Source organism: Ictalurus punctatus, chromosome 3, assembly GCF_001660625.3.
Source record: "Ictalurus punctatus breed USDA103 chromosome 3, Coco_2.0, whole genome shotgun sequence".
NCBI lineage: Eukaryota > Metazoa > Chordata > Actinopteri > Siluriformes > Ictaluridae > Ictalurus > Ictalurus punctatus.
In genome coordinates this window covers 30849201-30870421 of record NC_030418.2, presented here as the reverse complement: position 1 = coordinate 30870421, position 21221 = coordinate 30849201, and the positions used below count along the sequence as shown (strand labels likewise).

Genomic DNA, 21221 nt, shown 5'->3' with positions numbered 1-21221 from the left:
TTCTGCATTTTGATTAATGTTCTTGCCTTAAGATTGTACTACAAGAGTTTGTGCATGGTGGGTGTGGGGCATATTTTTATATTTTACTGAGGATCAAATATCCCCACATGGACAGAAATATCTGACAATTATGTGGAGACCTTCAGCACAAAGAAATCACATATTTTATTTTATTTATACAGCGCCAAATGGTTCCATTTTGGTTAATGAGGTTAGTGATTAGATTTAAGTATGGCAGTGGTTGCGCAATAGTTAGGACTAGAAGGTCGTGAGTTCAAATCCCAGCACCTCCAAGCTACATTGAGCAAGGCCCTTAACCCTCAACTGCTCAGTTGTATAAATGAGATTATATATAAGTCACCAAAATGCTGTAAATGTAAGTGTAGCATAGCATTAATTAGCTGCAGGATTAATTATGTCAACTTTTAATATCCTCATAAAGTACAAGTGAGTGCAAGTATGCACATGTATAAGTGTGCATGTGCATGCATATATATGTGTGTGTGTGTGTGTGTTTGAGAGAGAGAAAGAGAGAGAGAGATAAAAGCAGTTGAAAGTGAGGCTAAGTGAAAAGAAACGGAAACACTACACCAGCTAGGATCCAGATGGCTTTCCTTAATTGTGACCTGATTACATAAATCCTTTTGGCTCATATGCTGTGTGTGTGCGTGTGTGTGCACTTTGTGTTTGATAGAGACCATTACACTGTAGAAGTGCCGCTTCCACTCCAAACCTTCCAGATGTTACCGGATGAAGTGCGTCAGGGCAAGCTGCTGCAGGTCTTCCCCGTGCTCTTCAACGTGGGCATCAACGAACAGCAGACGATCGCTGAGAGGTACACAATAACACACTAGGTGTAAATTCCCACACTAAAGTCCCATGTTGACCCAGTTTATGTTATGATATCTCGCCATACAAATTCCACCTTAATCATGCAGCTGCTAACGTGCTGAACCTCGGTCTAATTAAACCCCATCTTTTTTCTCTCTCTCTCGCTCAGGTTTGGGGATATATCCTTACAGGAGAGGATAAATCAGAGAAATTTTGACATTTTAGAGACCTATTGTAAGTCACTCAGTGACAGGATTCCATTAGAATGTAAGTCAATATTGCACTGATTACATAATACTTAACTACACCCTTAACTAAACCACACCTCATTCATCGCAAACATAACATGTGTGGCCTTGTTCGTGTATTGACGACAATTTGTGGATTGACCTCGATTCAAATCTTTTGATTAACCTCGGTTCAAAAAATTGTTATTTTAACAAAGAACGTGCAACCGTGTAAGACACACATAAGTGCCACGCAGACATTTAGCAGAATAATCTCACAGTATATCAAAAGCAACGCTGTATTAGTAGAGATGCTGACAAACTCTGACGTCAGTTATTTAAATGGGTAGCTGCATTCCCTACAAGTCAAACCTGCTGAATAAACAACATGTGAGCTGTGAGATTGTTGTAGATAATTAATTAGACGCCGCTTTCTTTCTGCACCTGGACATCTATTTTTTTTTCCGCCTTGTCTGTCAAGCATGATGTGGCATCCACCCGGCTTTGCATGCATTTCTAGGAGGAGGTCATTTGAGGTATTTACTGTTCTAAAAATAGCACCAGTTCCAGTAAACACTTAATGAGTTGCATGAAATGGCCTCCGTTATTTATGTGATGTGATCGTGTAGTGATCTTAGTTGTTTTTGATTGCATGAGCCGTGTTCGGAGGCGTAGTAAAATCTGTGCGTACATCACAAGAATTGAATTCTGTAGGTTTTAATCCAATTAATGCTTTACACTACAGCCACAGTTCTGGTCATAGAAGAGCTTATTCGTTACGCTACTTAGCAGGATGTTGGCGCAGCTATTTCCGAGTATGGAATTTAATTAACTCATATGGAGGCAAAGATGCTTTCTACTCGGCATTCTGTTGAACCGGAACCCTTTTCTTTGTATTTCCATGTCATGAAAGACAGGTCACATACACATGACGTGAGCAGTGTGAGGGCACACCTATTGCAAATGTTAACACCCTCCCGTGTTTGCTCTCATAGTGTACGATACTGTATACCATTATAATAGCAGAACACATGAATACACATGAACGTATTTCTCTTGTCGTTCAACTGTACAAGATACACGCCTTCCTGTGTGGCTGCAGCCAGTGCCATATACTCTGCTTCACAAATCCTTCTGGCTGTTCTATGTAAATCTCACAGCCAATTGGAGCATGTAAATAGGCAGTTTTCACATGCATCTCTTGAAGATCAAGATCATATTGTGCCGCCATTTGCATCAGTGCTCGTACTGAAGTGATATCTGTTGTTGAGAAAGTCTCTTTGTAATCCATCATTTGACTATATAATCTTTTGCTATATCTAGTTTGCTTTATCTGGTCTTGCATGTCTCGGTCTCATCTGCATTATTTTCCACGGCATAGACCCATCTACTCCCCCACTGCATGTTTAAACTCAGACAGCATAGTTAGGGCAAATTTTCCTTAGGGGAGTCAATTTCCTCTTTCATGGCCTTAGCCTACATCTGTGACTCACTTGAACACATAGATTCATTGAATGTCTGTGGTATGTCACACACTTTGTGACAGTAGTCAACATTGGTTAGAATCTGGCCATCACATACAACATCAGAAACCTACTCAGTCAAATACTGGGGAGCTCTCATATTTCTCTTAGGGTAGCATGCACTGTGATCACAGTTCTAGTTGTGGTTTCTTAATGAGAGGGTCTATAACCGCCAGCTAGAATGTTCTCGGGACATGACCTATAGTTAACACTGACAGGAGGCTCTCCTACTACAGGAAGCAACTCTTTTAAGATTAGTGAGTATGGGATCTAGAATACATGTGGTTGATTTTGATGTGTTGATAAGTTTTGTAAACTCTGTCCAATAGCGGTAAAGGACTTCAATTATACTTGGATGATGATATTGGAGGCTAAAACCTGTGATTCTGCGGTTGGTTGTACATTTCCAATTGTATTCCTGATGCTTTCAATTAATTTTGTCAGTGAAGAAATCCATGAAGTCATTATTACTAAACTGTGTTGGAATATTCAGTTTGGGCGACGTGTTATTATTTGTCAATCTAGATGTTGTATTGAATAAAAACCTCGGATTGTTTTGGTTAATTTCTATGAGTTTACGTAGACACTCTGCCCTAGCAGCACTTAGAGCCTGTCTATAGCTAGACATACTGTCCTTCTGAGAACATTATCTAGCGTGCTAGCGAGCACAGTGCACATGTTGCTAGTCACCATATCAAGTTCAGTCATATTTATAGGTACGCAGCACAGTTGGGACAGATCAGTCAGCTTACTTATGAAACTGTCCGTGGTGGTTATAAGAATAGTCTTACCCATTCGATAACTCGGTTCTAAATGGCTAATCTCAGCTACAGGCAGTGTGTGTGAAATGAGAGAGTGATCTATGATATCATCACTTTGTGGTAGAATATTTATATCATTAACCTCGCTTTCGTGAGATTTAATTAAGTCTAGTGTATGATTGAAGCGATGAGTGGGTCCGGTCATTTTGTTTAGTAGGTCTGTAAAAGCAAGTCCTAATGCATCGTTTTTGTTATCTATGTGGATGTTAAAATCTCCGACAATCAGTGCTTTTTACACATTAACTATTAAGTCTCAAAGGAAATCTGCAAAATCTTTTAGAAAATCTACATAGGGCCCTGGGGGTCTATACAAGAGATATGCAAGAGATAGCAGGGGTTTTTTTTCCTATACCTAAAAGTGTAACATTAATCACAATCACTTCAAATGAGTTGTACCTGCGTTTTGTTTTCTGAGTAATATTAAGAGTATTACTGTATTAATATTAAGAGTATTACCCCATGACCAATCATTCGGGGCTCAGGCTTATAACAGTAACGGGTGGTGTGGACTCATTTAGTCCAATCTAATCGTTTGATTTAAGCCAGGTTTCGGTAAGGCAGAGCGCATCAAAATTATTATCTTTTTATTAAAATTATGATTGCAGTTTTTGCTCGAATAATATTACACTCGAAAAATATGACGCTCTCACTCGCCATTTTCTGCAGCGGCGCTAACTCTGTGTACAGGCTAATTATCCGCGGTTTTCCTTTACCAGCATAATAGCTCCTCAAAATCTGTAGAGTTTTCCTACCCCCGTCTGCTGTATCTCTCATTACTAGAGACAAACTTTTGTCATCCAGATATTGAATCAGCTCAGCTTATGCGTCCTTGATTTTATCAGCAACACCTACTTCACCATCATGTGCGGGGGGGCTCTGATAAAATCGTGTCTTTCAGCCCTAGCAAACGCAGGTGGCCTATAGACATAGTCTTGCCCAACGTTTGTAGTTCTCTTCATCTCCGTTGAAACGCAATCTCTTCCATCGGTTACCTGCTGGGCCCATAACATGTTGGTGCAGCCATTTCCGTGTATGGTAACCGGTGAATTTAATTAACTCATACGGAGGCAAAAAACATGCTTACTACTCGGGATTCTGTCGAACCGGAAACAGTTTATTTGTATTACAAATTTATGGTAGACAGGTCACATACACATGACGTGAGCTGTATGAGGGCACACCTATTACAAATGTTAACATTAAAGCTGCAAGCAGCGATGAACGGGCCCTCGCACCTGGGTGCAGGTTGGGGCTGCTCTGCCGGTGAATGCCATTCCATTTTCTTTAGCACTTTATACCACGTATATGTTGTTAGGAGTGTATCATGATGTAAAACATGTAATTTCATGTTGCCAATAGGTGGCGCTATGTCTATAACTGAATATTGGCATGTAGATGTCTTCAGGCCGGGACTTTTATCGAATGTGAAGTTTTGTGCAGATTGGACATAGTATTTGAGTTATAACAACTTCCTGTTTCATGGTAAAACATGGAACTTTGTGAGACCACTAAGCCCACGCTGTGCAGCGAAAACTCACAAGCTTTGCAATTAGCATCATCAAGGACTTTAGATTAGACTGACTGAATATGATGTTGATCGGATGAAATCTCTAGGAGGAGTTCATTAAAATACAAAGCCTGGAAATGGTTAAATCAGCAAAATTTGGCTAAATTTTTTTTTAAAAATGGTTAAATCAGCAAAAATTTAAGAGAATCAAAATGGCTGACTTCCTGTTAGGTTAAGGGCATGGCTGTAAGAGGCTTCTTTTTGTATGTTTTAACATGTTACAAATGCCTACCGATTTTCTTTCATGTAGGTGAAACGTAGTGTGAGGGCTGCTTAGTTGAAATTTTGTAGATGGCGCTATTGAGCCACTTTGCCACACTTAATTCTAAATCCTGTATCAGATGTAAGTGGTCATCATTTTTGAGGTGTATGCAAAGTTTCATGAGTTTCCGAGCATGTTTAGGCCTCAAAAATATTATTCGTTTCATATCGAAATATGTCAGGCTGCCACGGAGACACCCTTCAATGAAAACTCAAAAGATCCGCAATTTAACATCGCTAAGACCTTTAGATTAGACTGCCCGAATTTGATGTCGATCCGATGAAATCTCTAGGAGGAGTTCATTAAAGCACGAGGCCTGGACATGGCAAAAACAGAGCAAACATTGAAGAACAAAATCAAAGTGCCTGACTTCCTGTTGAGTTTAGAGCATGGGTTCAAGAGACTGTTTACTATGTATCGGCATGTTACACATGTGTACCAAATTTCATACATGTAGGTGAAAACTAGAGCGAGGCACACATCGTTGAAATTTTGTAGGTGGCGCTATTGAGCCTATTAACAACTTTGGCAAAATCAATGTAATGCTTGATGCCTCCTCACACAAACTTGATTTAAGCAGCGTATTACTTATTAACTTGCTCGCTTGAGCAAGTATGCCTTGGCATATGAATGAATCCATGTTTACCCACACTTAATCATGTTGAATTGTTATCCTTTTTTTCTATTGAGGTGAATGAATAAAGCATTATACAGAGACCAGGGATAAACATTTTGCTCAGTCTCAGTCTCTAGCACTTCTACAAACTCAGTGAAAAACAAGTTAGAAAACAAGTCCTTTCTTTCTTTTTTTTCTTATCTTTTTTTTTTTTTGCTTTTTATCTCCTTCAGGTCTGCCTTCTTTTCAGATGCAACCAGATATTAAGGAGATGCTTGAAACACTGGGCCAGAATGTTGTGACCAAGAAGAGGAAGAATGTAGAAATTCTCTGGCTTGCAGGAGCGGTAAGACCAGCAGCAGTTTGTGCATAAGACTGATGAGTAATAAGGATAACCAAAAATAGAATTAAAGCTACCAATTTTGCAGTTCTCCAAAACAAGCTTGTACTGTGGTATATTTTGTTCATTAGATGCCGTGTTAGATTGAGCCACTAAGCATTCCAATGAGATTGGAAGCAAATGTGGATGTGCCATTCCCTTTCACTGGAACTTAAGGTCCTTGCTAGGATATCCATTGTGGAGTAAATTCTAAAGTAAACTTTGAGTAATATAATACATTGTTGTATTTAGTGCAGAAGTAGTGTGCATTGGTTGTACCCTGCATTTTTAGTGTACTATGGGTTAATCATATAGCACACTATCCAGGGAATATTATCTGTAAATTGAGAACACTACAGAATAACGTCACCCCAAATACATTTTGTGTGGTGAATAGGGAACAAATTCAGACATGACCTGGGATTTAATTAGGCACACACACACACACACACACACACACACACACACACAAACTCTAGAAGTGTTCAGTTACAGAAAGAATGATGAAGGGAGAAAAATTATCTTCAGACACAAGGCTTCAAACTCTATCCTCACAATTCTTTTTCTCTCACTGCACCATGTACCTCTGTCCATTGCCGGTGTGCCCCAACACAGCCGAATACAAACCGTGCTAATAAAATTCTTACAAACTGTCTAATACATGAGGCAAATTTTGGTTTGGTTAAGTAGTTTGTTGTACATATTTGCTTGATCTGGCAACTTTGTGGAGACTATGTTATTTTATTTTAATTTACGCTCGAACCTCTGTGCTTTGGGGGTTTCCTCCACGTTCTCGTTTCCTCCCATAATCGAAAGACATGTGTTTTCTGCCAACAACTTATTTATTTATTTAATTGGGTTTTTTTTTTTTTACACAATACGGACAGTTTTCCAAATTGTCCATATTGTGTGAAAATGTGTGTGTGTGTATATATATATATATATACAGAATATATATATACACAGAATAGCCAAAGGATATGCAGTAAAATTAACAGTGGCAGTTTACAGTGGCTTTAATTCCACAGTGGCCAGATCTGTAATAAGAACCCTACACTGAAAGCTGGCAGATTTACAGCTATATTAGCATAACTTCATTGTAAGGTAAAGTCACCTCACAGACTAGCATTAAACACACATCAAGTGCCATATTGTGTCCTACATTTTCTGCTCGTGACGCACAATTCATCTTCCTTCGCTAAATACACACACCCTTATGTACACACACACACGCTTCAGGCTGAACAAGTGTTACAGTAGCATAATTACCTTTTATAAGACGGTTGCCTTGCAGAATGAAGATTTTCCTGCATGAGTAGCATGTGGCTCAGTGTGAGATATTTTTGTATGCTGTTTAAAAAGTAAGTTCTCTTAAAATTATTGTGAAGGTTTAAAAATGGGACCCTTGCTATTATAAGGCAGTTCTCTAAATTTTTGATGACCTAGTTACTTTGGTCACGTTCAAGTGCCTTTATAATACATTACTCCTTTAGTGTAAAAGGAATTTGGATTCTCGCCAGGGACATGTGCCAGTCCTGTGTTTTATTTTGCACTTTGTTCCTTCATGCATATCATCTTTCTGCTAGGAGTAGAATGTGGACATAAGATATGGGGCACGGCTTGGCATCTGGTTAGATGGCTTTTACCCAGAAAGCGTACCATTTCCCTGCAGCACTAAAGTTTATTTACAGTGATACGTTAGATCAATATGTGCTTGAATTGTTTCAGAAACAAACACTGTCAGGGTAAAATTCTTGCAACAGTCCATGTAGGACTGCCTGTACAAATTCACAAACAGTAGTTAATGTTACTGCGATTTTATTGTAATAAATTACACACATGCTCTGTCCTGTCAGATCTGTCGACGACTTAACGGCATCCGCTTCACCAGCTGTAAAAGTGCCAAAGACAGGACGTCCATGTCAGTGACGCTAGAGCAGTGTGCCCTACTGAGGGACGAGCACCAGCTCCATAAGGACTATTTCGTCCGGGCACTGGACTGCATGCGCAGGTAATTGTCTTGCAAAGCATTTCGATTCACTTTTTTCCTGCTTCATCATCAACATTTCTCACCTTCTGACACTTGGCATAACTCTACATGCACTTAATAGAGGTCTACAGTATAACCTCTTAATTATAAGCCTTTTATTTCATGTATTGAGTAAGTATTGAAAATACCCTGGCACACAAATGTATCGCCATAATGCTTAGTTCTCATTTTCCATTTAATTCAGAAATTTCTCAGTACTTCCACTAAGCTATTCAGAGAACGTGGTGTATTAGTTCTGTATTAGTTCTGAAATGGACTAATTTGTCAATCATGTACTAGGCCAAACCGAACGAAAAATTGCCATCAGAATTACAAAAACCTTAGTTTACTTTGTACTCGCATGCAATAATGAAATAGAGATGGCACCAACTCGACACCAGCAAAAAATAATTATAAATTATTTGAGAAAACATTTCAGATGTGATCCTGTTGCAAATAAAAAGGACTGGAATTTGATTTGGGGAAAAAGAAAGAAAATAAATAAATAAATAAATAAAATATTTCATTTTGGACCTGAAAATATTTACATATTAATAGACTTGGGTTGTTGTGTTTTTTTTTTTGTTTGTTTGTTTATTTTTTTTATTATTTGTTAGTATTGACTTTATTATATTTATACCTTATACTTTATTTATTCTATTACAACGTAAGTGTTTTTTTTTTTGTGTGTGTGTGTGTGTGTGTGTGTGTGTGTGTGTGTGTGTGTTTGTGTGTGAAAGTGTTTAACTGTTAAGTGCTTGAGTAGAAAAATATCTCGGCAGTTTGTATAGAAAACAATATCCGAAGAATATTAGCTGAAATTCTCTCACAAAAGGCACAGACAGAAGGTCTTATTCAGAACAATAGGCGTTTCCAAACATTTTCTGACTGACTGGAGAAATGTAATCAGGCTGGTTAAACAATTTATTATACAGTACAGATTTGTTTTAACAGATGGTTTCAAAACTGTCTCAGGTTACTTTAATTATGGCAGATTATATCCGAAAAGCATCACTTTTCAGCAGTGAGTTTTAACATCAAGCAAATCTGATTCTGTGAGATCAGACAAATTGTCCTACTAAGTTTATGGCCTGGACAAAGCCTGGGCTCAAAGGCCTGGAATCAAAAGCAACTCTGATTCAGAAGAAAAAAACCCTAGACATCCATCTCAGCAGCACTTTGTTTGTTATATACATTATGGTTCATCGAGTTATTTGTGTCCTACATGTTTTTCTTTCTTTCCTCTAGATCTTTGAGAACGCTTTCACTTCTCGTTCATTTTCTGTGAATCTTTTCAGGAAAGTCTGTTCCCTTTACTTTTGACTTCCTGTACTGAACTATTTTGAAACTGTGATTTTCAACACTTTAATTTTTGTGTAAACCCACAACATTGAGAGAACAGACCGAAGAAGCGTGTGTGCTGTGAATATATCCCAAATGTTTCTGCTTTTCAGAGGGACATGTGATCTGATTGCTGAGCCCAGTCATTTAATAAATAGGGTTAATAAGAGACTTTGAGGTGATGAACATGCACCATAGTTCTCACTATAAGCCTTTTGCTTCATGTTTTCTGTGGACAATCGTTTTCTTTTATTAACTACTTGATTTATGATTTATAGAAGTAATAAATATCAGTCTAAAAAAATCTCAATTGAACTTTTTCATACAAGAAAAAATATGTTGTATACGGGTTTTTTTTGTTTTGTTTAGTTTTTTTTTTTTTAACCTCCAAATCAGCTGCGTACATTTTGTACACATCAATTCTATTTCTTTTTTAAAAGTTATATTAATTACATCTACCTGTGTAATTAATCCTTTTTGACTCATAGTGTTCTTACACTTGGACAATCCAGTTACTTTTTTAAATAAGTGCTATTTATTCGTATTTATTTTTTTATTATTAAAGTCTTGTAATATAATCATCTAAAGGATACTTTTCTAAAGAGTTCAGTAAATATCAGATAATACAGTGAATTATATACAATTCAGATGTATGCACATCTGTAAGAACAAATGTAAACAATAAAATATCAGTAAGATTCCTTACTATCATTTAACAGCCCTGGACAAAAAAAAAAAAACTCGGTGTTACTCAGTGACCGTTAAATTGAGAGGTAAAAACACATGGAAAGGATGTTTTGTGTCCTGTGGAATTAGATTTTGGTAGCTTCCACTCTAAAGTCTGAACTGTAAAACATTTCAGGTGGTTAAATTTTAAACTTGCTGTTATTTCAACTTGGACATAACCTTTGTTTCAACTCAAAAAGTTCTGTTTTACTATTCAAGACAATGGATTACATTAAGTTTAATTTTGAAAAACTTATAAACTTGAGTTCAATATCCAAAACTTGTGGCAGTTGGAGTTAAAGAGAAGAAATAAGTTCACTTAACTTAATGGGGATATCATGTTTTGCAGTGTGTAGGATAGTATGTATTTGCCTAATACCAGTCTACCAATTCTTTCACAAGGCATTTGAGAAACAATACAGAAAATTGAAAGCGTATTCCAGAACAGGCCGAATGAAGATTGAGTCAATATGAAACAGCAAATATTGTAGAACGCCTGCATTCTTTCATAATGGATCCATGGTTGAACATGGTTGGTAATATAGGTGATGTATATCCTCTCATCACTTAAATAAGTGGTGGGATTAAGATTATTTAAGATTAAGTTTAAGATAAATGGGGGGGGGTTAAGATTATTTTATATATATATATATATATATATATATATATATATATATATATATATATATATATATATATATATACACACGCACACAGTGGTATCCAAACATGCTGCACTGATTGTTCAGTTAAACTGTAAATAAATAGAAAGTTTTAGAATTTAGAATTTTTTGAAACAAAGAAAATAAATGCTTAATATATTGAACATTATTCAAAATTCTGCACTATTTCTAGTTCACTATTTAAATTTCAGAAATTTTTGGTAACGCCTCTCTACAAAAGGTGCTCAGACGACACTGCGATGGATATGGTCTCACATGGATCGTCAGGTGTCACCTTAAGTGCACATTAAAGTTCATTAAAGCAAAAGAAATTCTGAAATTCAATTCAATTCAATTTTATTTGAATAGCGCACTTTTAACAATGGACATTGTCTCAAAGCAGCTTTACAGAAATATATAAAACACAGGATACAGATTTTAAGTGTTTGAATTTATCCCTATCGAGCGAGACGGTGGTGACGGTGGTGAGGGAAAAACTCCCTAAGATGATATGAGAGGAAACCTTGAGAGGGACCGGACTCAGAAGGGAACCCGTCCTCATCTGGGTAACAACAGATAGTGTGAAAGTAAAAGAAAGTTCATTATGGTTTAACATGAAGTCTGTTTGTTGAACTAGTCCACTGTTCACTAAAGGAGACCTGAGTGTAAAACTCATGTGGTAATTGCAGTCTCAAGGCCATCGAAGCAACCACAGCAACCACAGCGAGAACGTCCATGTGGAATTGAGGTCTAAAACCATTTCCATGGTACTTCCAATCCATCCAAATCTATGGAAATATATGTAAGACTTTACTTTTCACTTTTTATAATGCAAAATAGAAGCAGAAGTGGTCTCAGACTTTTGGACTCTGTTCTTAAGTATTGTAACTATAATTGTACTTGCATTTGCCATGAACTAAATGTAGCCTGCATTTCTAATACTAATACAAGTAACATTTTTTTCAGCTATGCTATATAAAATAAGTAGTTAAAAGTTTTGAAGTTAGTGAAAATGTGAATCAGTTAAAAAAAAAAAAAAAATTAACTGGTTTTCTTGGAAAAAATACGGGCAGTCCCAGCACTGTCAGCATGTAGCGGTATTTCCCAGTTAGTTGTCAGGAAGTCATGTTTTTGTATATTTATCCATGTGGTCACTCTTACAGTTGTCGTTAGGTCTGCTTAGAAAAAAAACCCCATGGAAAATGTCTGGTGGATGCATGCAAGTCCAAGAATATTACTGAACTGGAAGCCATTGCTCATGAGGAATTGTCTAAGATTCCTCAGGAGCGCTGCCAGAAGCTCTGCATCTCATATACAGCCGGTCATAACACTAAAAGGGTGGTCTACTACCACTAAAGATACTAAATAATTTTGAAACTGGAGAAATCATTATAAGCTGCATTTTCAGTTGAATTTGGGGAAACCACTTGAAGCATTCGTTGTCTTGATCCCTTTCAATTGCTTTTGTTTGATTTGTTCGTTGCTAACAGCTGAAAATCTGCACATTTTTACAATAAACCCGATTCGCAAAGGGGGTTGAATCATTTTGATTGCAGCTGTATATAATGACCAACATGTTCTGTTGTCTGTTCTGTTCAATGCAGAATTGTCTCCATTATGTCACTGAGAGTGACATAAAACTGGAACTGAGTGAAATAAAACTCTATAAGAGAGAGAGAGAGAGAGAGAGAGAGAGAGAGAGAGAGAGAGACTAGCTGGTTAGGGAACGACTGTATAGCAGTATTTGGTCATATGAATCACAGAATCATGTTTAACAAATAAAACCTGAGACAATATGTGTGGGTTTCTGTTGGTTATAGCTCTTAACTTTTCTTCGTATTATTTAAAACTATGAGTTAACCACAGTAACAACATTAACAATAGTTTTGAAGTTGGACTTGTAGCTAGATTTGCAGTTGAATAGCGCTGATGTTGCGTAACTAGCCTCGGTCAGTTTGATGCCGTATCTGTAATGATATGAGTAAAATGATCTGTTCTGGTGAATGGCAAGACTGAAGGACAACAATAGTTACCTAACCGTTAGTGCTTAGCCTATTCTATTTGATTTATTTCTGCTTCACGTTACTTTCACTTCTCACTTTTGATTAGTGCTACAAACTCTGAACAGATGACACCAACTTGTTTTGAATTTAACGGGACAGAATAAACGTATAGACCAGAGAAGGTAAATAAAAATCGACGGAAGTCTGTGAAAACACTGTATGTCGCATGTAGCGGTATCTCACAATGAACTCCTCCTTCAGGAGGTCTTCTTTGTGGATGTTTATCATGTGGATCTATTCTGCTCTGTTATGGAGAGGTTGCCAAGCTACCAAGTTAGTAGTAAGTAGTATTGCTCAATGTTCTGGCTGGGGTACTTTGCCACATGTGCACTTTCCATTTGGATCAAAATATTACTGTGTGGATTTAGGTTTCTGCTTTATAAAACTGGAATACAGTTTTATAAAGGCATAAATTGTTAATGGTAAACATTATCTATAGGATATTTTTATGCCACCTATTATAAATAACACTAGCTCTGGCCGATGATCATGTTTAGATGATTCAGGTGACACAGTGGCACAATTACAGTCAGGTTGCATGTTTAAGAAGTACAACAACAGCAGGCTTGCAGAACCTGTTTATTCTGTTTACGCAGTTGACATTTGCATCAGTCGGATTGTGTTTTGTAGTTATTGCTGCTTTAGGAACTGTGTGGTTTAGGGAATGGGTTTGTATGAACTCTATAAGCATTACACTAACCCATTTATTACCACAGCGCAGTTGAATGCTCAAAGCTGATTGGTCAGAAGGTATGCATTATTTTTCTATAACAGGACAAATAATTCCAGCTGGAACATGAAAGATTGTTCTGTTGTTTATTATTATTATTATTATTATTATTATTATTATTATTATTATTATTATTAATGTGCTCATTCTAATACATTATTGTTTTTTATAGTAGCAGTTCACACACATACACAGAGACTTGCGGATGATGCTTCACTTAATTCAAGAACAATAATAAGCAGATTTTACAAATGTGTTGTTTTTGTTAGGAGATATTTATTGAAGTAGTAAATGCTTGTAAGCGCTCTCAGTCTTAGTTATGCTTTCCATTTTCTTGGTACAATAATTAGGCTGTGGTGTGTGAGTGTGTGCGAGAGAGAGAGTGAGAGTGGGGCGGTGAGGGCCGATTCAGTTCAGATTTATTTGTATACAGTAGCTCTTATAAGAATGGACGTTGTCCCAAAGCAGCTTCACGGAAACATGCAAACACAGGATAAAAATGTATGAATTTATCCGTAACGAGCAAGCCAGAGGCAACGACTGTTTATCGCAGCCGTATGTAGGTGAGAACAGGAACTAACTCGTCTCTCGGACATTTACAGACCTCTCATTTACAGTTAGATAAGAAATGGTTGTTCTAGGACTTTGATTTCATTTAATCACTTATGATCATAGATATGAATGGTTGGGTTCCTCACTGGGCTATGGGCAGACATGTTGACATCTTGGTGGAGACATGCTTCCTGATTCTATTGACTTTAATTGAGTTTAGATTTTTATCTGAAATGTCAGCACACTGTGGTCGTGTGAATCACGTTATCACGTTTAACAAGTGAAAGGTGTGAGAATATGTGCGCGTTCATTTTCTGTTTGTTATAGCGTTTCTTCAGAATATTTAAAACTATGCGTTAACCACAGTAACAACATTAACAATAGTTTTGAAGTTGGACTTGTAGCTAGATTTGCACTTGAATACCACTGATGTAGTGTGACTAGCCGCAGTCAGTTTGACGCCATAACTGTAATGGTAGCTTTAGAGAAAATTATTTGTTTTGATGAATGGCGTGACTGAGTGGCAGTTACCTTTACTGCTTAACCAGTTCTGATGTTTTTTGCACAGTTGCGCTTCACAATAGAATAAATGCGTATTTCTCTGTCCATTGTTTACCAGATAAGGTACATAAGATTGAAAACTCTCCTCTTTCTGAACTAACATCTCTAGCGCTATAGCTAGTCTTTGGTCCAATGAGCATGCAAATAATCTTCATAAATGCACGTGATTGGCCACAGAGGATCTGCTACAGAAGGCAATCTCGTTCCCGTTTGGAAAACTGCAGTCGCAGAACAGCTACAGTATTTTCTCATGTACTTGATTCAGTTGACTGAGATACTGGGTCTGCATCCAGATAACAGTCCACCAACTGATGAGCCCTTCGCTACGGATTTGCATTAACCTACATTTGAACCTTCCAGAAGATACATTGACATGGTGTAGTAGTTTGCAATAGCTAATGCAGTATCTGCTGTTTTTTTATCTCCACTTCACTTCAATCCACTATACGCTTTGGGTATGAGACTGTGATACCCAGAGAGATGAAGCACATGTCTTCCCTTGGGAATGAGCGGCAGTGTGTTTCAATAAATTAAAACGTTTGGCTCTTCAGAAAATTGCTGAGTGACATTAGACACTACTACTCGATCGTATCATGACTGTCATCAGTAATTCCAGACGTACTTCCTGTGCAAAACTACGTAGGTTTGTAACAAAAAAACCCCGCCTCTGGTCTCCACTGGCTGCTCGTGAACAACGTGTACTTTGACCTGCCCTCAAAGACTACAGCTGTAGTTGAAAGGGTTAGGTTACTGTTGTCACCATGTCTAGAAGACGTTGTTTTCTGTGCTGTGAAAGCAATAACATCTCATCTTCAATGTACGTCAAGTGACATACAAACTTACCGCAGAGAAACGTCCTGTTCTCGTCGTGCTCGCGATTGTGCTTCGGGTCGATCTTCCGATGTATCGCTATTGGACTCGGGCGCAAACTGATAAGGTAAAACCGGCGACATTATTACTGAGCTGAAATTCGGATACGGTAATAGGCATTTCCTTTCCGACACGCGCTGTAGACCAATCACAACCAATCAGAGCAGAGTCGGCTCTCTGAAAGGAGGAGTTTAGTCTGAACGGATCTTCTATACTTCAATATAAGGGGCTTATTATTTGCCGAATTGAAGATACTTCAGTGCTTAGATGTAACTAGTGATCGCATCATTGGTTATGTTTACATGGACAGCAGTAATCTAATTACTGACCTTATTCTGAATAAGATAATATTCTGATTAAGGTGTTTACATGAGTCGCTTTTAGAATATTCCTTTCATGTTCCTGTTTTACGTGTTATAGAACATAGAGTGATTAACAGCAAATGTCATTGCGTCAAAACGTCATTGCGTCCGACGTTCCCTCCAGAATTTCACGTATCGACATACAGTTCATCTTCGTTACGGTACAATTTGGGGTGTTTCATTTTTAATTTTACAAAAGCTTCAAGTGCGGTTAATTATTTGCCGTGCTGTACTTGCAAATAGACGACCGCTTGAAACCGTGGGCCGCGTCCCAAACCGCATACTTACCTACTGTATAGTAGCTCAAATACATGTATCTCGCCTACTATATAGCAGGTAAGTGTGTGGTTTGGGACGCAGCCGTGCTCTCTTGTTTGCCGTCAAACGGTCGAGCGCTGCCGTGTGTGTACGTGTCCTGTCGCAAAATGCGGTGCAAACTCCCACACGACGTTAAAAGTGTGATTAAGGTGTGTACACGTCTGTAATACACTTCCATAATGCGACTAAAACAGGAATACTCCACACGTCTTAATTCGATCCGTGTTTCCTTCGAGTATGACTTTAATCGGATTAAGGTGATAAAAATTGCTGTTTACATGCTAGTTTTTAATCAGTGTATCGTCTTAATCGGGTTAATATCGGATTATTGTTGTCCATGTAAACGCACTGATTTTTTTTGTTCCTAAATCCAAAGCAAAGACAAACTACCCCTTTTCATCATGCTTAGGCTAAATGAGAAACCAATCAAGTCTTTATTGTCGAAAGTATTTAATCTAGCCAAGCGCAGCAGGTAGCATTACTGCTTCACAGCTCCAGAGTCCTTAGATTGATGTGTGGTGTGTGTTTCGGTTATTGTGTGTGTGTGTGTGTGTGTGTGTGTGCAATTTCACATGTTCTCCCCGTATTTGGTTTCCTATCACTTGTCTCCACCTGGAAGCTCTCCCCTACATGTGAATGTGTGCACACATGGTGCTATGGAAAGAACTACGCTGGATCCACCATGACTCTGATCATGATAAAGAAGTTACCAAAGATCTGCTTGATAAACTAGAAGTTGAAACAGTTCTTTAAACCTTTTTATTATCAAGATGAAACATGCTCCAGGCAGCGCTTTTTCTGTTCAAATTGCACATAGTGCAAAAACATCAAAATCCGCTTGGCAGCAGCGTTATACTGCTTGACAGAACACGCATTGTCACTCTGTGTGTGTGTATGCGTATGCCTGTGTGTGTGTGTGTGTGTGTGTGTGTGTGTGTAGGAGAGCAGTAGGAGATCACATTTTTTCACATTGCTATTGTGAAAATCCCAGTAACTGTTGACATTTGTGTATGTGAAGGAAGCTGAGAAGCTTTTCCTTTCAGTCTGCTAAAGCAGGGATGACACAAAACCTCTTTGTTGTCTATCTTCCTGAAGAATGTAGAATTGTTCCCATTATGTGACTGCGAGCGAAATCAAATAAACACTGCAGGCGTAGGTTAGGTTAGATTAAGTTAGGTTAGTTACAACTAACTTGACTAATTTGGTGCTGTGTGACTTTACTACATTCTACGTTTCACCAACAATCATACATATTCATTCCCCAAAGCAGCATTCATGTCACCCTCGAAATATCAGCGTGTGAGATGTGTGTGTGTCTGTGTCGCGGGCTAATTTTTTAATTTTACTAACCCTTTCTTACACGTTTGTGTGTTTCTCTCTCTCTCTCTCTCTTTGTTCTCGGCTTGTTCAGCAGTCGGCTGGCCCAGGGCGAAGGTGCCCAATGGGACGACCCTGAGGCAGGCTCCGTAGCCAATCACAAGCCGGCACCACGCCAATTCTACCCAATCGCTCTTCTGCTCGTTAGCTCTCACCTGCTGGTAGTGTGGCTCATTTTAAGTCTTGTTTTCCTGCTTGCAAAATATCAATAAACTGCTGATTATACCATAACGACCCTCGTGCTGTCTAACTTTGTTCTCGGCTCGCTCTGGGTGTGAAAAGCACCTTCTCTCTTCTGCGGTGTCTCTGGGGTATGCTCGTTTACTCACTTATCATTTCCCTGTGCTCTAATCCTCTTTAACAGCTGTCGCTGGGGTTTGCTTGTTTTGTTTCCTACTTCACAGCAATTGCACATTCGAAAACAAATCTTTATGTTTTATATAATAAGGTGATGGATTTTCCACTCCAGGCTGATGTATTTAGTTCAGCCATGCGACACACCAAAGCATTGAGCAGAATTTTTGCCTTATTTCCCATGAGGCCATTGCATCAGCACTACCATCGGCCAGATAAACACATTACTTCGGCCTCTAACAAGGCATGATTCACGCTCTGGGATGAAAAGTCAGGCAAGGTGTCCTTTTTGATATTTACGTCATTTACGATTAGTACTTATCTGTGTAGAGGTCTCTCAGTAAAGTAGTAAACGTGTGATACTGTACGTGAGGAGTAAAACACAATGGGGTAAAACGCTGTTATCTTGGAGAAACTAATCAATGCCGAAATGGTGTACCAACCCAACATTGATTCATTTCCAATACCAGCACATCCCGTAGTGTTTTATTCCTTTTATGCTACAGAAATTTGCCAACAATTCATTTTTTTTGTTTATTAATAACGAATAACCACGGATCGACCATGACGCTGACCAAGATAAAGCGGTTACAGAAGACGAACGAGTGCATAATGATAAATCACAACGACGCATCATGTTTCAACATATTTTTTAAAAAATAATAATATAAAGAGCAGTAAACAGTAATAAATGAAACAAAGGCAATATTTGGTGTGATGACTGTTTGCTTAAAAAAAAAAAAAAAAAAGTAGTCTCAGGTAGAATTAGTGCAGTTTTATAATGAAATGAGCTGTAAGTTTTATTGAGCGTCTTGCAGAACCAGACACAGTTCTTCAGGAGGCTTTGACTGTCGCACTCGCTTCTTAATTTTGCGGCAAAACCCAGCAGCCTTCATTATGGTGTTTTTTTTTTTTTTTTTTTTTTGGTTTGTTTTTTTGTCTGAAAAGTGTCTCTTAACCCTTAAAATTCTCTCATAACTCCATTATCATCTCTCCCTCTCTCCATCTCCCTGTAATCAGAGAAGGCTGCCGGATTGAGAACGTGCAAAAGAATATAAAATGCAGGAAGTATGCTTTTAACATGCTGCAGCTGATGGCCTTCCCCAAGTACTACCGCCCGCCAGATGGGACATACGGGAAGGTGGACTCATGAGACGAGACGAGACGCATACTGAACACACTGGACTCGACTTCAGTTAGACCTCCTGTTCATCTTCGTGGAAAATGTTTGGTCAAGATGTAAGGATCTAAAAGAAATTAAAAAATGCATGTACATATATTTTATTTTATATATATATATATATATATATATATATATATATATATATATATATATATATATATATATATATATATATATATATAATTTTATATATATATATATATATATATATATATATATATATATATATATATAATTTCAACTGTTCACTGCATTGAGTGCAGTATTACATTTATTATGAGTGTTATTAAGTCATTAAGATAATTAATATTTAGAGATTGTTTTAAGCCTTGCTTTTTGTAGTTGTTAAGATATTTGTGCATTTTGTTTTTTATTTTTATTTTTTTTTACAGATTGGACTGTTACATACACTAAAGACCAAAAGTTGTTTTAGTATTTTAAAGATGTTTTTCGGTTAAGAAACAACAACAGGGCTGGACAAAAATGTTTTCAGCGTTTGTATACCTGTCTGATTCTTGCATTTCAGCGTTTGTATACGTGTCTGATTCTTGCATTTCAGTGTTTGTATACATGTCTGATTCTTGTATTTCTTTGTGTTACATGCTTTTGGTCTGTAGTACATGTATTTATATGACGTGTCCGAGCCACAGGATGGCCAAACCATCAGCTTTTATTTTATTTGCTAAACATTGTGCAATACACGTGGGAGATGGTGAAATGTGTTCAGAGAACTGGAGACGTGGAATCCTTTTCCATCCCACTGTTATAAATACAAAACTTTTAACAACTTTGTATGTGAACGATATTCTGTCGAAAACACTTTTTTAAATTTCCGCAGGATTATATAAGGTGCTCTGGCTGTTGGGGGGGGGGACAAATAGTGTGAAAGCACCTTGTCTGTCATGGCTCGTTTTCTTCCCGCAGATTGCTTCTCTGTCTGATTGTATTTCTTCATACACACCCACGTGCCTTTTTTTTTTTTAAATGCTATTGTTTGGGCTGCTTTTTCACTACTATATGAACAATCTCCAATAATTTGGCTACGGTTAAAGAACTACCTTTTCATATCTTCAGATAAAAATAATTCCTCCCGGGATATTTAATGTTAATAAGGGCTTATTGTAAATGTTTATATGTATAACTTAAAGTTGCATCCGTGTAGCACTCATGAACGTTTTGTAGATTAATAACAATTAAAAATCCCCTATGGAAATGTCTTATAAGATTAATGAACAGAGAGCTCAGTGAGTTCATATCCTGATGTCAAAAGCCTGTGAATTTCCTGTGTCTCACACAGGAAGGTCAAGTCAATGCAGGACCTGCATTTATTGTGTGTGTGTGTGTGTGACAAATCATGTAAAGTTTTATCTTTCCAAAAGGAAACATGAAATCCAATACTGTGTTCTGATGTCAGGTAATGTAAAGCAGGCGTGAAAAGCCTCTCAAACTCTGTGCGTCTCCCTCAAATGCACACGCACACAGATCAAATAGCAGTCATTTTGTCTTTAGCTAAAACGGTTAAAGGTTATAAAAGCATACCCTGGAGTTTTTGAGCTCTTGCAAAATAATGCAAACAATCCGGGCTAGTTTTGTGATTGTTTACAGTAGATTTCTACTTCTTGTACACTTTATTGTGCTGTGGATTTTATTTTGAATGGCTATAAGGGAGATTTTCGAAAATTATTTAAAAATCAAAAACTGAAATCTCTTATTCAGAAAAGAATTCAGACCCTTTATTCAGTACGTTGTAGAAGCCCCTTTGGGGGCAGTTACAGCTAAAAGTCCTCTCGGATATGTCTCTAGAAGCGTCTCCTTCGTTCGCAAATCCAGGATAAAGACAGGATAAAAAACAGGATAAAGCGTGCCA

General features: G+C 37.7%; 1 protein-coding gene across 8 annotated transcripts in view; it reads left to right on the top strand.

The window, feature by feature from the left end:
- inpp4b (inositol polyphosphate-4-phosphatase type II B) overlaps positions 1-19461 on the top strand; it is a 224684-nt gene extending 205223 nt beyond the window's left edge. For 7 of the 8 annotated variants that reach the window (XM_047153914.2, XM_047153919.2, XM_047153920.2 and 4 more), the window contains 5 exons: positions 695-835; positions 1001-1098; positions 6081-6193; positions 8083-8237; positions 17852-18433. In XM_047153914.2, the coding sequence (XP_047009870.1) occupies positions 695-835; positions 1001-1098; positions 6081-6193; positions 8083-8237; positions 17852-18029 (685 nt within the window). In that variant the 3' untranslated portion in view covers positions 18030-18433. Of the gene's footprint in view, positions 1-694; positions 836-1000; positions 1099-6080; positions 6194-8082; positions 8238-17851; positions 18434-19191 lie in introns of those variants that run through there. The other variant, XM_017463589.3, reaches the window with a different exon arrangement.
- The last annotated feature ends 1760 nt before the right edge of the window (positions 19462-21221 follow it).